Here is a 16,277-nt window from a genome sequence, read left to right on the forward strand (position 1 = left end):
AAATGGCTCTTCACTTACTTGATAAAGCAATGCTGATGATGATGATGATGGTAATGATCAGAATGACATTAAGCACCAAGCTCGCATTTTTTACATTAAAAGCGAGTTTCTCTTTTCCATTATTGTAGAATCCTGCAAAGGGAAATAAAGTGTTAATGTTTCCTTGGTTTCAGCAAGATGCCGGACAAGTCCTTCTAGAAACTCCAAAATAACTGGGAGGCTCCAAGTCTACCCAGGCTTGGGTAGTCCATCTGCACTGAAGGTGTCAGTTTGCATCACACCAAGATGTCATAGCACTCAACAGTCCTGATTTATGTGGGACATCCGGGAATTACAGAAGCCAATTCTGGCTTCTGATTGTATCCCAGAATGTCCCATTTTTTTGGTCCTGTGCTCTGGTGCAAGTCAGCTGGAGGCCAAAAAAGAAACTTCCCGATTTTGGTCAATGGGATGTTAGAAGGATATGAGATGAACCAAATTCACCTGTGGCATCATGAAGCTTGGTGCCTCCCACCAGAAAATCAGCCAACTTGTAGGCCTCTGCGCATGGCTGGTGAGTCACTAGTTATTTATTTTATTAAAAAGCATTTACTTGCAACCATCTCTTAAACTATCAAAGTGCTTCAGAATAATAGTTATACAATAAAACAAATATCACCAGTAGAAATTGTAAATATATATAAATATATCATTAATATAAAGTGATGCGGGTGGTGCTGTGGTCTAAACCACAGAGCCTAAGACTTGCCGACCAGAAGGTCAGCGGTTCGAATCCCCTCGACGGGGTGAGCTCCCGTTGTTCGGGCCCAGCTCCTGCCCACCTAGCAGTTCAAAAGCATGTCAAAGTGCAAGTAGATAAATAGGTACTGCTCTGGCGGGAAGGTAAACGGCATTTCCGTACGTTGCTCTGGTTCACCAGAAGCGGCTTAGTCATGCTGACCACATGACCCGGAAGCTGTCCGCGGACAAAAGCCGGCTCCCTCGGCCTATAGAGGGAGATGAGCGCCACAACCCGAGTTGTCCACAACTGGACCTAATGGTCAGGGGTACCTTTATGTTTTTATCATTAATATAGCTGGGAGATCAACAACATTTTAAACAGTATAGCAACATTTTAAACTGTATAGCCTTGTTGGAATAAGAAAAGGTCTTCAAGTCAAGCTTAGAAGTCAGAAGTGAAGATGCCTGATGTATCTCTGCTGGAAGAGCCTTTCACAGCCTGAACTGGTGGCGCTAAATGCCCAACTTCTAGCTGAGGTCACTTGGGCTTCTGAGACAAATAGTGGCAGCCTTGTTAAATCCACTGGCAGCAGTCTGCCAGAAGGGAATCTCTATCCTATTTCGAAGCAGAATGCAATATTTTGTTCATGCATCTCAAGCTAGTGCAGCAACCTCAAGCAAATACAATAGAACCTCGACTTACCACCGCCCCTACTGGCGAACAATGTGCGTCTGCACATGTGCAGAATGGTGCTGCTGCCGAATGCGCACACGCAGAATGGCGCTTCTACCAGCAACCCGGATCTACTCATGAACGGACCTCCGGAAGGGATTCCGTATGTGAGTAGAGGTTCCACTGTATCCTGAAACCATTTTAACCTTGATTGTAAAACAAACCATTAAGGGGATACTGTTTGAGCTCTTGCACATTTCTGTATAACATAGGGTTGGTTCCAACACATCATAGGTAGATCCATTAATGTGCAAAACAAAATGCATTAAAATGAATTGTTCAACCAAACAAGATTTCCCTGTGCTACAAGAAGCTTTATTCATTCAATACAGGATAGTGAATTTTCAAGCTTGCCTCAACCAAATAAATCAAAATAGAAGTTTGTAGTACACCGGCTAGGATTAGCAGATGTATTAAGGTAGCTATATTAATTATATACGGAGGATGGCATAACTGACAGTTAAAGAAAATCAGGTCCAAATGTAAGGACTAGGCAGCAAAGTGGTTCGTCAGCAATATGCAGCTCTGAGTGTCTGCTTTCAGTATATATATATATATATATATATATATATATATATATATATATATGCAGGTTTTGGTGTCCTCGGGTGTCTTCCCGTGTAAAAGTTGGGGTGTCTAGGCGACGTTTCGACGAGGTCTCACTCGTCATCTTCAGGCTGGTGCTTTCGGCTTCTTGTTACTGGAACAGAGCGGGATCTCAATGTTTGAGTTCCTATAAATACTGTAGAGGGGGTGTGGTGTCTAGCCTCCAATGTTCTGGGCAGAGAGGAAGTTCCCAGGCTAGTGTGCCTTTTCTTCTTTTGTTCCTTAATTACTTGAGAGATACCTTGAGTGATTTCTTGAGTGATATCCTGAGTACCACTTAGGTGGGTCATTAGGTGTGGATTAGTTGCTAAAGTCACAGCTCGCCCCTATACACGAAGCCAAGCCAAAGCACAACTAAGTGCAATACAGCCATCTTCTCAGGAAAACTCTTCACAAAGTTCAAGAGGTCAAGACACAAAGACTTTAGCAACTAATCCACACCTAATGACCCACCTAAGTGGTACTCAGGATATCACTCAAGAAATCACTCAAGGTATCTCTCAAGTAATTAAGGAACAAAAGAAGAAAAGGCACACTAGCCTGGGAACTTCCTCTCTGCCCAGAACATTGGAGGCTAGACACCACACCCCCTCTACAGTATTTATAGGAACTCAAACATTGAGATCCCGCTCTGTTCCAGTAACAAGAAGCCGAAAGCACCAGCCTGAAGATGACGAGTGAGACCTCGTCGAAACGTCGCCTAGACACCCCAACTTTTACACGGGAAGACACCCGAGGACACCAAAACCTGCATTCCTGTACCCGTGAAAATCTACGAAAGCAAATATATATATATATATATATATCAGTTAATGTCAACACATGTTTGGCCAGATTGGGTTCCTGAAAGAAAGAGGAACCTAAAAGATGTTTTGAATGATATGTTCCGAAAAGTGTTGCATAACGCGGCTACCTATCTGTAACTGGAACTATGGAAGGCACCACATTGAGCCGCATGAAATGGAAGTCCATCTGTGTATCTGAAGAAGTGTGCATGCACATGAAAGCTCATACCAAGAACTGACTTAGTTGGTCTTTAAGGTGCTACTGGAAGGAATTTTTTTTTGTTTTGGCAAAGTTATGAAGTCAGTCAAACAGGGGTTCTCCAACTGCTTTTAATTGCCTGAATAAACTAGAGTCTCCATGAATTTGATTAGCTGGCCTACATCTTACAGCTCTCATCCCAGCAGCAAATCGGTAACTTTTCTGACAGTAGGTGGAGACAAACTCATGCCTCTCTCATCAGACTCACTTACCATATAGAGAATGCCTCAGTTTCGGAGAGACTCTTGCTTCATGTTGTTGTTGTTGTTGTTGTTGTTGTTGTTGTTGTTGTTGTTGTTGTTTTTGCTTAACTCTTGCTTGTTTGGTATTTCCATTACTTATCCTGTTCTTAGCTGCATCTTGAATCATAGGGAGCCTTTGCTCTGTCTTTTCAGTTTCAGAGGAAACCATCTTTTCTTTCTCCCAGGATCCAGAGACCTCACAGCAAATGCTACTCAGCTCTAGTTACACAGAGTTTTGCAGTTTCTTGAGATATGTTTAAAGCAGATCACTGGATTACAGATTCACGCACAGTTTGGGCTACGTAATGTGGTGAGAAAACACCCTTTTAAAATACTACTTAATAGTGTGCTTTAATCGGATACTTTGTCCAGCCAAGCTGTACTGAATATGTATTCTACTTCCCTGTGTTATCTTCCTGACTCCTTTTATTACCAGTGCCTCTTCAGAGTCTGAAGTACCAATTCTGTGCTTTTGCAACACAAAAATTCACCACAACATCAATTTTCATCATGACATCAATGTCCCAAGATTCCTCTGTGGAGAGAAAATTACAGAGGAGAAATGAATTATCTCTTCTTGAATTCTATAAAAGGTCACTTTTGCTTCCATGCTAGTATAGTCCCCACCCCCCCAAAAAGCCCTAATGGTGGTCTTTCATATACTAATTTATAGAGCTGGAAAATTCACAAATGAAATATTGCTTCTTTTTAGTCTAAATGATTACAGTAATGTTTCTACATCTACTTGATGAAACAAAGGCGTTGAGTAAATGCAAAAGGGAGGAGCCCTTGAGATAGTTGAAGATGGCTATTGTATTATATTTCCCCCCAGTCTCCTCCTACCCAGCTCCTCCTCCTCATAAAGCTTGGTTTCCAAGCCTTATCAGAAAATGACACTCTCCTCTTGACATGTTCCAGCTTGTCAATATCCTCCTTAAATTGTGGTGCCCAGAAATGGACACAGTACTCCAGGTGAGGTCTGACCCACTTTAATTAAGGTGTCCAGCACAAAAACCTCTGAATGGATCTGCCTAAAATTTGACAGGCTTAATCCAGAGAGGCTCATATTTCTGCAAATTTCTTCCACTTTTCTCTGAAGCCAGAACAACAGTATAGCTATTTTTAGATTCCCTGTTATATTGAATGAGGGGGTGAGAACTTTGGGTTGTGTTTCTAGCAGTGCCAAGAGAATGTTAAGTTAGCACATGGTTTCTCCTTGCACAAGGGAACATTCTCCCCCTCCCCTCCCTCATGACGCCCAAATGTATTCTAGCAGTTCTCCCAATCAAACAAAGCCAGCCGTATATTTAGTGCTTTTTTTTCTGGGGCCACGCGGGAGTACGTGTACCCCTAAACATTTTGTGAATCTAAATGTTCCTGGGAAAGAGGGGAAGGAAGCGGCAGTGGCGGCAGCAACAGGAGGGGAGAGGCAGGACGGAAGCAGTCACCTGCGAGCTCCATGGTCATTTAATCCCAGCCCAGCATCCAGCAGGGAGAGGGACAGAGGACGGCATCTGCACAGCAACAGGACCTGCCTGGCCTGCCCCCCCCCCATGAGATCCTCCCTCCCCTTGCAGATGTGCCCTGCGCCCAGGGACAGATTTAGGTTTGATGAGGCCCTAAGCTCCTGAAGCTAATGGGGCCCTTTATATGTCAAGCTGTCCTTTGTCAACAACAAATTGTCGCTGTTTTTTGTGTTGAATATATGCTATATGGCAATTTATGGACCTCATAGGTATCTAAAGCCATTTGCCCATGTTGCCATGCAACCAGTCCATGCAGAATGTAGGCAGAATGTAGGCATGTGATATTTTAGGGAGCAGGCTAGCAGGCAGGACCCATTACTCACATCCTAGGAGCCTACACGACACATAACACTGTTGTGCTATGTGTAGGTTTTATTTTATTTGTTTTTTATCTTGTTTTGGAAATGAACATCCAAGGTTTTTTTCTTTAAATTTTGTTGGGGGGGGCCAAGAGAGTGGGCCCCTAAGCTAGAGCTTGTTTAGCTTATACATAAATCTGGCACTGCCTGCGCCCGTTCCCCAGCCTGATCTTTCATTGATTCCTGAGGTCCTGGGTTTCCTCGTGCTTCCAGACCCGAAACATTTCTCACTCCTTTCCTCCTTCCCTTTCTCAGATGCTTTCCTGGCTTTCCTCCAATCTCTCTCTCTCTCTACCCCGCCCCAATGAATGTTAGGAAAATAAAATAAATTGTCCAGTAGCACATTAGAGGGCAACTAAGTATGTTTTGGGTATAAGCCAGGGGTCAGCAAACTTTTTAAGCTGGGTGCCAGTCCACTGTTCCTCAGACCTTGTGGAGGGCCGGACTATATTTGGTTTTTTGGGGGGGGGGGATGCGAATTCCTATGCACATTGCGTGGGGGGGGGGCAAGTAGTCCTCCTCCCATTTTAAATAAAAGGACACAGCATGCCAGGCAGGCCCCACAAAGATCCCACAGATGCAGTTTTTTATAAAGGACACAGCTTACCTGTGCGTTGTGGGTGGCAGGGGCTGGTGGTGGCGGAGGGACAATGACTTGGCTCTAGAGAAGGGCTGCTTAAAATGGCGGCCCCTCAAGCGCTGACGCTGATCCAACAAAGCCCAGCCCCCTTCCTCCTCTAGGCAGGGCGGGGAGAAGCCAGTAGGAGAAGGGAGGAGGCACTGCCGCGGTGTGTGTAGGGGGGGGGGGAAATGGCACAGCCCGAACAATGAGAATCCCCACGCCCTTTCCCAAACTGTCTGTGGGCTGGATCCAGAAGGCAATTGGGCCTGATCCAGACCGTGGGCCTTAGTTTGCCGACCCATAGTATAAGCTTTTGTGTGCCCCACCCAGCCTTTAATGTCACCCCCAGCCTGGATCTAGAGATGGTTTCAATTGCCCAGGGTCTTCTCCCCTGCTTCAGAGAACAGTGCAACCCTATTAGAGGCTGAAGGCATTCTTGGGCACAAAGTGTAAAAGAATTTTTAGCATGATTTAAAATCAACCCCACAAACAAAGGGCAGGACCTCCCAGTGGGGAATGTGGTCACCCTCAATGTGCAGAAGGAGAAACAACTGCTGAAGTCCTAGTGCCATTTGGCAACTTGGCTATTGCTGAGTTTGAGACTAACAAATGACAACCTTACAGTACTTTAGAGAAAATGCTAAGGGAACGAAGCAAAAAGAAAATGCCTGCAGAAAGTTGAAAAGAGCATTGGCTTCTATTATTTTATGGAGCCTCTTGAGGGAGGAATGCAAAAGACAATGAGATTTAAAAAATAATGAAAGATCTTAATGTTTAGGAGGCAGCCATTGCAAGGTATCACAAAAGTTGGGTAGCGTTTAGGTGCCCAAAATCTGCTCCATAAAAAATGGCTAAGTAGCACCATGCAGTAAGAATTCACTATTTTTTTGAAAGTGACAAACCTAACCTACTCATGCATAGGAGAGTCCCTGTTTCTGCCTCCCCAAACCTGGGAATCATAAGATTCACACACCACTTTATTGTAAAACCCTCACAGGAGTATACAAAAAGATAAAACAATAAAATGAGAAAAATACAACCCTAATTTAAAACATACAAAAGTAAAAATATTAAAGCAGATTATAATTATGTACCTCAACTTTCTAAGCAACCATAATGTTTTTGTTGTTGTTGTTTAGTTGTTTAGTTGTTTCCGACTCTTCGTGACCCCCTGGACCAGAGCACACCAGGCACTCCTGTCTTCCAATGCCTCCCGCAGTTTGGTCAAACTCATGCTGGTAGCTTCGAGAACACTGTCCAACCATCTCGTCCTCTGTCGTCCCCTCCTCCTTGTGCCCTCCATCTTTCCCAGCATTAGGGTCTTTTCCAGGGAGTCTTCTCTTCTCATGAGGTGGCCAAAGTATTGGATTCTCAGCTTCATGATCTGTCCTTCCAGTGAGCACTCAGGGCTGATTTGCTTAAGAATGGATAGGTTTGATCTTCTTGAAGTCCATGGGACTCTCAAGAGTCTCCTCCAGCACCTTAATTGAAAAGCCTCAATTCGTCGGCGATCAGCCTTCTTGATGGTCCAGCTCTCACTGATTTTTTTAGGTGGTGCCAAATTCCCTTATACAGACCTATTGTCAGCAGCTGCTACTAAATTTCCTGGATTTCTGGAATTGGAACTGATTTCCTGCAGTGGTTTGAAGTCAACCGGGAAGCCAGAACTAAAAGGGGTGGGATTTCCTTCCTTGCCTCTCCTTTCATTTTTCTTGGTCCTGAATTCCCCTCTGGTTCAGCATGAGGACTGAGCTTCATAAGACTATAAGAACATTAGAAGAGCCCGGCTGGATCAGGCCAAGGGCAAATGGAGTCCAGCACCCTGTTCTTACAGGGGCCACCCAGATGCCTGTGGGAAACTCACAAGAGCTCTCTGCCCGCCTGCAGTTTCCAGAAACTCAGAAGGAGGCAAAGCACAGACCTCATGGCTCTCAATAGCCCTCTCCCCCATGAACCTTTCTTCACCCTCTTTTGAAGCCATCCAAGTGGGGAATCACCACTGCCTCCTGGGTGCTGGATAAAGACGAACTTTGTTTCCTCCTGAATTTTCCAACGTTCAGCTTCCATGGATGCTTCTATGGAGTTCTGGTGTTATGAGAGAGGGAGAAAAGCTTCTCTCTCCCCACTTTCTATGAGGCTCATTCTATCTTGCATAATTATTCTTTTTGCCTCCTTTTGGGATCAATCCAGCAGCCAGTTTCTGCAGTTTCTGATGCTGGCAAAGCCTTCAAGAAGCAGAACAGGATGCATGTTTTTCATAATAAATTTTATTAGTTTTCAATTACAGTCCAATAATAGCCTCATTATAACAATACCAATTTATAATACGATTATTAATACTAATCGTTCAAATGCAAAATTGTATAATTTAGATAAACTGGGGCCCCGTGTGCTAGATTTGATTGTTTGATGATTTTCTTTATTTCTGCATTCCAAAATCTTATTAGTTTCAATTACATTCTGGTAATAATAATAATAATAATAATAATCCCATATAATATGATTCTGAATCATGTGAAACCAGCAGGACTCCAACATTTTGATAGGGCAAAGTAGGATACCCCACACCATCTCACCACCCCATTGCTCACACCCACCACCACCCACCCACCCCTCCCTTCCCTGCCCACATACTTGCTCCCTCCTCCTTCACACCTTTGCTGTGCTCCTCTGTGGCTGTAACCTTCTCCTCCACTGCTGTGGCCTCCTCCGCCTCCCAGAGGCGCTTTGGCACGACCCTTTGATGATTTCCAAAGCACTCCCAGAAGGTGGTATGGTGCTCATCCGCAGGGTCAGATGCAGCCTTGCTGATTCGTGCCAAGGTGCTAGTCTTCATGGGATATTCTGGGATCCAAACAGAAGCTGGGATTGGCTTCTGTGATCCACAATATCCAGCTCAAAATGTGTCAGTTGCGGGGTAAAAGGTAAAAGGCAAAGGACCCCTGGATGGTTAAGTCCAGTCAAAGGCCGCTATGGGGTTGCAGCGCTCATCGACACTAGGGCTCTCCCAGTTTGTTTCAGGCCCCACACATCAAGCAGACCCCATGCTGGATTCGATCTTTGGCGTAGGTATAGATGTGATCATGTCTCCTTCGATGAAGGTGCCATGGTCTGATCACTATGCTCTGAAAGCCAGGATTGACTTTCCACCCCCACCCTGCTTAGGTGGCGAGCCGATTTGGGCTCACCCACAGAGGCTGATGGACCCTGATAAATTCTGTCAATCCTTGCGGGACCCTGCTCCCCCTGGTGACTCATTGACTGAGCTTGTTGAGGGCTGGAATATCCAGCTCCTGGCAGCCATCGATGAGATCACACCTAAGCACCCTCTGTGACCCCGCAGAAACTGGGCTCCCTGGTTTACCGAGGAGCTCCGGAAAATGAAGCGGGACCTCAGACGGCTAGAGCGAGTATGGCGGGGTGCCCGCGACGGAGCCACAAGAACATCTTATAGGGTTTTTATGAAAACCTACGAGATGCACACTTCTTCAGATACACTGAAACAGAAGTCACCAGACCCTTCATAGAAGGGTCTGGTGACTTCTGTTTCAGTGTATCTGAAGAAGTATGCATGCACACGAAAGCTCTTACCTAGAACTAACTTAGTTGGTCTTTAAGGTGCTACTGGAAGGAATTCCTTGAAGGACAGCCAAATTTAAATAACAATTTGACACACAGCAATGAGGCATTTGCGAGCTTTTTTGCGGAGACGGTCCTGTTGCTCCGCCATGACCTTCCTGCCAATTTGGATACAATAACAGAACTGGAGGCCCCTCGACTGTCCTCGGGTCCAGTATTGGACCACTTTGACCGGATATCCCCAGCCGATGTGGACAGACTCCTCCGAGCTGGAAAGCCCACCACCTGTCCTCTTGACCCGTGCCCATCCTGGCTTATTAGAGCGTATCCAGATGAGGTGCAGGCCCCCCTGGGGGATATAATCAATTTGTCCCTTGGCACAGGGACATTCCCAGGGGAACTGAAGGAGGCAGTGGTGCGCCCGCTCTTAAAGAAAACATCGTTAGATCCTTTAGATCTATCCAATTACCGCTCGGTTTCGAATCTTCCGTTCCTGGGTAAGGTGATTGAGAGAGTGGTTGCTGAACAGCTTGGTGGGTTTCTGGATGAAACATCGGCTCTGGATCCATTCCAATCCAGCTTCTGCGCTGGTCATGGGACCAAGACGGTTCTGGTCGCCCTAACAGATGATCTCCTCAGGCAGCTGGATCGAGGCAGGTCGGGGCTGCTGATTCTTCTAGACCTGTCAGCAGCCTTCGACATGGTCGATCACGAAACTCCTGGACCACTGCCTTGCCGATGTGGGGATCCTGGGCCTTCAATGGCTGCGCTCGTTTCTCTCTGGTCGGGGACAGAGGGTGGTGCTTGGGGGGGAATTGTCATCGCGCCACTCCTTGGTGTGTGGAGTGCCTCAGGGTGTGATACTCTCCCCAATGCTTTTCAACATCTTTATGCGCCCCCTCGCCCAGTTTGTCCAGAGTTTTGGGTTTGGGATGTTTGGAAGCTGTGGCTGGATGGTTATGTGGGAGCCGGTTGAAGTTAAATCCTTCAAAGACAGAGGTCCTTTGGCTGGGAAGGGACGATATGGGATTGGGGGGGCAACTCCCATCTCTTGCGGGGGCGCAATTAGTGCCTGTGCCGTCCGTTAAGAGTTTGGGTGTAATCTTCGACACCTCCCTTTCCATGGAGGTGCAGATTGCAGCTATAACAAAGGCGGCATTTTTTCATCTCCGCCAAGCTAAGCAGTTGGCTCCTTACCTCTCTCGCCCTGACCTAGCTACTGTGATCCACGTGACGGTCACCTCCAGACTGGATTATTGTAACTCGCTGTACGTGGGGCTGCCCTTGAGACTGACCCAGAAACTCAAGCAGGTGCAGAATGCCGCAGCGAGACTCCTTATGGGGTCCTCGCTGCGAGATCACATTCACCCGGTGCTATACCAGATGCACTGGCTCCCGGTGGAGTACAGGATCAGGTTTAAGGTGCTGGTTTTAAACTTCAAAGCCCTATATGACCTAGGACCCTCGTACCTATGGGACCGCCTCTCCTGGTATGTCCCACAGAGGAACTTACGGTCTTCAAACAAAAACATCTTGAAGGTCCCAGGCCACAGAGAGGTTAGGATGGCCTCAATCAGAGCCAGGGTTTTTTCAGCTGTAGCTCCAATCTGGTGGAACGCTCTGTCACAAGAGACTAGGGCCTTGCAGGACTTGACATCTTTCCGCAGGGCCTGAAAGACAGAGCTGTTCCACCAAGCCTTTGGCCAGGGCACAGCCTGACCCCCTCCCTTGGCAATCCTCACGGAACTCTAGCCGAATGGTTGCCATTAATTTGATTTGAATTAGTTTTATAATGAAATGGTTTTAGAATGTTGTATTATTTATTGATGTTAGCTGCACTGAGCCCGGCTTCGGCTGGGGAGGGTGGGATATAAATAAACATTTCTTATTATTATTTATTACTTTGATGCTCGCCAAAGCACTCCCTCTGACCAAATTGCAGGAGGCAGTGGAAGACAGGAGTGCCTGGCGTGCTCTGGTCCCTGGGGTCACGAAGAGTCGGACATGACTAAACGACTAAACAAAAGCACTCCCAGAAGGTGGTCTGGTGCTCATCCGCAGGGTCAGACGCAGCCTTGCTGACTCGTGCCAAGGTGCTAGTCTTCATGGGATATTCCGGGATCCAAACAGAAGCTGGGATTGGCTTCTGTGATCCACAATATCCAGCTCAAAATGGGTCAGTTGTGGGGTAAAAGGTAAAAGGTAAAGGACCCCTGAACGGTTAAGTCCAATCAAAGGCGACTATGGGGTTGCGGCACTCATCTTGCTTTCAGACCAAGGGAGCCAGCATTTGTCCATAGACAGCTTTCTGGGCCATGACTAAACCACTTCTGGTGCAGTAGGACACCATGACAGAAACCAGATTGCACGGAAATGCCATTTACCTTCCTGCCGATGTGGTACCTATTTATCTACCCTTGCTGGTGTGCTTTCAAACTGCTGGGTTGGCAGGAGCTGGGATGGAGCAGCAGGAGCTCACCCCGTCGCAGGGATTTGAACTGCTGACCTTTTGATCAGCAAGTCCAAGAGGCTCAGTGGTTTAGACCAGACACATCCAACTCCCAAGGGACTGCGATCTACTCAAAGTATAAAAAGACTGGCTTTGATCTACCCATTGTCATTGGCAGTAGTTAAGTTGTTATGATTTTGGGGAGGGGAGCCAAAGTTGTTAAGCTTCTTTTGGAAAGGATTCGCCAGGTTGGTTTTAGGAGAAGGAGTGTGCTAAATCAATCGCTCAACAGTCAGCTCACCTCCTGCCTTCCCAAACTCTGCCAGGAAATAAACTTCTCAAAGAGGGGGCAATGTGCGTAACAATTGCTTAAGAGCAACAGGGAGATCACTTACAAAACTACAGCGATCGACCTGGGACACCCCCATGATCGACCGGTAGATTGCGATCGACCTCTTGGACATCCCTGGTTGAGACCACAGAGCCATCCGCTCCCCTAGTTGTGGGGTGTACCTGACTAGCCCTCTGGGCTCTCCATAGGCCATCTCCCCCCTCCAACCCACACCACTGTTGCTCCACACCTTCCTCAAGTCTGGCTGAAATGTTGGAGTGCAGCTGTCAGTCAGTGTGGAAAACACTGAGGTAGACAGTTACAGATAGGTAGCTGTGTTGGTCTGCCATAGTCAAAACAAAAAATTCCTTCCAGTAGATACGTATCTGAAAAAGTGTGCATGCACACGAAAGCTCCTACCTAGAACTAACTTAGTTGGTCTTTAAGGTGCTACTGGAAGGAATTTTTTGTTTTGACTGAGGTAGACAGATCAATTTGCCTGGCTCTGTAAAAGTCAGCTTCCTGTAAGCCACCTCACGCTGCTCCTTTCAACTTTCATTTTCAAAAGTTGCAAGGGACTGCGGAGTCTGCTTCTGAGAACAGCCGTGGGGAGGAGAGGTGGAGGTACAACTTGGATCCTGCCTAGGCAAGTCCGAATGAGCTGGTTTTTCCTCATAGCCCCCCTCCCCCTTCAGCTCCTACAAACTCCTAGGGCTTGGTAACCAAGATTATTATTTTTACCCTTCTCATCTTTATATTCAGGACATGTGAGAATTTGAACACCTGCCTGACATCAGGGGCAGATTTAGGGGGGCACAGTGCCTTGGGGTGCAGCAGAGTTCACCACAACCATTTTGTAGAATGGAGGGCAAGGGACGCCAAATTTTGAGACCTCAAGATATAAACAACTACCTAACATTCAGAAGACATCTTAAGTTCAGGGAAGTTTTTAATATGTAACGCTGTACTGTTTTTAACACTTGATTGGGGGCTGCCCAGAGTGGCTGGGGAAACTCAGCCAGATGGGTGGGGTATAAATAATAAACTATTATTATTATTATTATTATTATTATTATTATTATTATTATTCCCCACTGCTGCCATTCCATGCAGACAGTGCTCACATTCATGAGGAATTTCGGACAAGTCCATTTTTCCTTTGCCTCTCTTCTGCTGGGTGGCTGCAGCCATTTCAGGAAGAAACCATGGCAGATGGTATGTGTTCTTCTTCCTGTTTACCACTGCAAGTCAGGGAATGGAAGGCGGGGGGGCTTCCCGTTTGTCCCACAGCTGCAATTTCCTCCCCTGCCTTTGCTGATTCTGAGGTCTTGGGCTGAGTGCCCAGACTGTGAGACTGCCTTGACCATGACTTGTTTGAGAAACTTGGAGGCAGAGAGGGAGAGGCAAAAAAAATCTTAAGGGCCTTGTGGAAAGAAAACCTAAACAAGAAACTTTAAAACGAAACTTTAAGAATTCATAAAGTATTTAACACTGTTAAAACCAGGAACGGGGTGGGGGTGGGGGAGTTAAACGACTCCCCCAAAATCCCGTCCCCACCACAACCTCTAAAAGTAGCCTATAAAACTGTAGCAATAAGTGGATACCAGGTATCATACTGTTTCCTGCGACTATCCAATATAGCAGCAAATAATTGCCAAAATTCAACAGTTTGACCCATTTCCTTTGTTCCAATGGCTAATGACTTCTCTGCAAGAGGGGAATCCAGGGCTTCCCCTGCCTCCATAATCCCTGAGGCACAGAGTCACATACACCCCCCCTCCCTAGAGAGTGGGGAAAGATAACAAGGACCAGACAGATAGCCCTTGAAGGAGTTTGCTGAAGCCAGGTGTTCACAAAGCCCATCTTCAGGAAAGCCCTGAGGGCAAGGATAGGTGTAAATAGTTTTATTCTTCTCTTTGTGGTGGGTACTTAGTATGGGGATGAGGGACCAACTCCCTTCTCTTGGGGGGGGGGGCAATTAGTGCCAGTGCCTTCCGTTAAGAGTTTGGGCGTAATCCTTGACGCCTCCCTTTCCATGGAGGCGCAGGTTACAGCAACAGCCAAGGCGACATTTTTCCACCTTCGCCGCATCAAGCAGTTGGTCCCTTACCTTTCCCGCCCCGATCTGGCCACAGTGATCCATGTGACGGTCACCTCCAGGCTTGACTACTGTAATTCGCTCTACGCGGGGCTGCCCTTGAAGCTGTCCCAGAAACTCCAGCAGGTGCAGAATGCTGCAGCGAGGCTCCTCACGGGGTCTCTGCCATGGGAGCATATTCACTCAGTGCTTTTCAAGCTGCACTGGCTCCCGGTGGAGTACAGGGTCAGATTTAAGGTGCTGCTTTTGACCTTTAAAGCCCTTCACGGCCTAGGACCCTCGTACCTATGGGACCGCCTCTCCCGGTATGCCCCACAGAGAGCCTCAAGGTCCATAAATAGCAACACCCTAGTGGTCCCGGGCCTGGTGGAACGCTCTGCCTCATGAGACCAGGGCCCTGCAGCATCTGATTTCTTTCCGCAGGGCCTGTAAGACAGAGCTGTTCCGCCTGGCCTTTGGCTTGGAGCCAATTTGATTCCCTCCCTCTCTTTCTTTTTTCTTTTCCTTCTCCTGCAATGAGGCTACATTTTAATACTTTAATGTTTCAATATTTTAATGTTGTATTTTAATTTTGTTTTTAAGTTGTAATCATTCAACTTGTTTTTATTATTGCATGTTAGCCACCCTGAGCATGGCCTTGGCTGGGGAGGGCGGGGTATAAATAAAAATTATTATTATTATTATTATTATTATTATTATTATTATTATTATAATAACTTAATTCCTTTTCAAACAACTATCCATCAATTGATTCCTCCCACAAATCCGCCCCTCTTCCTCTCTCAGCAACACCAACGAGAAATCTCTGCAGCCCTTCAGGTGATTTCTAGACACGTGTGAGAAAATGTCTCCCAGTCCCCAGCCCCAAAAAATCTTCGGTAGGGAGAGAGAAAAGGGGGGAGAGAAGGGGGGAATAAAAAGTTTGCTGAGGGGTCAAGAGGCGAGAAATTGGAGTCTGGTCCTGCCACAGGTTGGGGAGAAGGAGGGGGGAGGCTGTCCCCAATCTGAAAACACGGCGCTCCTCTTCCCTCCTCCTTCGCCATCCCCTCCCACCGCTACTGTATCTCAGAGCAGCTTGTTATTGTTCCTGAGGAAGACCAAGAAGAGGTGGGGAAGGGATAAGAGACACCTTTCTCTCCCCTCCCCCTTGACGCGCAGCATAAATGAATAATGCAGAGTTTTAAAGAATAAGAGCTTTACTGGGTTAAAATAAACTTCTTTATAAACAACATGGTTCCAAACAGTTTGACTCAGATTACATACTAACTCTGCTCACAGCTGAGGCAGACAGACTCTGACTGAAATCTTACAGAGAGCACAAAGAGAAACTGGCTGCTAAGTCACATGTCAGAGTGACTCAACAGTTAGCAGTTAGGCCTGAATAACTCTAGCTGGGACAGAACTGAAGCTGGGACAGAACTGAACAGCAAACAGCTCAGCCGGCCTGCTTTTATAGGCAGCCGGCTGTCAACATTGTAGCAACAACAACCCAAGGTTTCCCGCCTAAAGTGGACCTGAGTGAAAACTACATACACGGTACTCCTTTTGGCCAGGGTGAGAACTTCAATACAAAACACCCCTCCCCACCGAGATAAGGCATTAGTTACAACCATAGTGGTTCCATTACATACAGCAATACCCTTATTGGTTTCAGTATGGCACATAAGCATATTAATTGTCCCTATTCACCATACAGCTTTACATGTGCAGTTTTGTCCAGTGAATATAGTCTTTTAATTATGCTGGGCGCTTGGAAACCCTGCTGGATCACCGAGGGCCAGTACCAGAGTCCAGGTGGCCTTGTGGATTTCCTGGGCGGAGAGTTCAGCAGCTTCTGAGGCCATGGCCTCCTCAATAGCTTTCTGCAGCATGAGGTATGGCTTGGCGGGGAGACAATTTGATCCATCAGGGCATCGTCTAAGTCTCGGAACTCGCAGTGCATTGCAGCCTGTCGGAGGGCAGCAGTGT

General features: G+C 46.7%; 2 protein-coding genes across 6 annotated transcripts in view; one reads left to right on the plus strand and one right to left on the minus strand.

The window, feature by feature from the left end:
* Positions 1–16,277, plus strand: part of LOC310837993 (killer cell lectin-like receptor subfamily F member 1) — a 77,677-nt gene that overhangs the window by 19,671 nt on the left and 41,729 nt on the right. The gene's annotated exons all lie outside the window — the stretch shown is intronic.
* LOC310837960 (C-type lectin domain family 2 member E-like) overlaps positions 1–16,277 on the minus strand; it is a 35,657-nt gene that overhangs the window by 2,333 nt on the left and 17,047 nt on the right. For 2 of the 5 annotated variants that reach the window (XM_083725223.1, XM_083725222.1), the window contains exons 2-3: positions 3,316–3,880; positions 19–132 (exon numbers count right to left, since the gene is read on the minus strand). In XM_083725223.1, coding sequence (XP_083581349.1) covers positions 19–132; positions 3,316–3,514 — 313 coding nt within the window. In that variant the 5' untranslated portion in view covers positions 3,515–3,880. Of the gene's footprint in view, positions 1–18; positions 133–3,315; positions 3,881–5,837; positions 5,885–6,946; positions 7,457–16,277 lie in introns of those variants that run through there. The other 3 variants (XM_083725224.1, XM_083725225.1, XM_083725226.1) reach the window with 3 other exon arrangements.

This window comes from Podarcis gaigeae (genome assembly GCF_964106915.1).
Source record: "Podarcis gaigeae genome assembly, chromosome: 2".
In the NCBI taxonomy this organism is placed as follows: Eukaryota; Metazoa; Chordata; class Lepidosauria; order Squamata; family Lacertidae; genus Podarcis; species Podarcis gaigeae.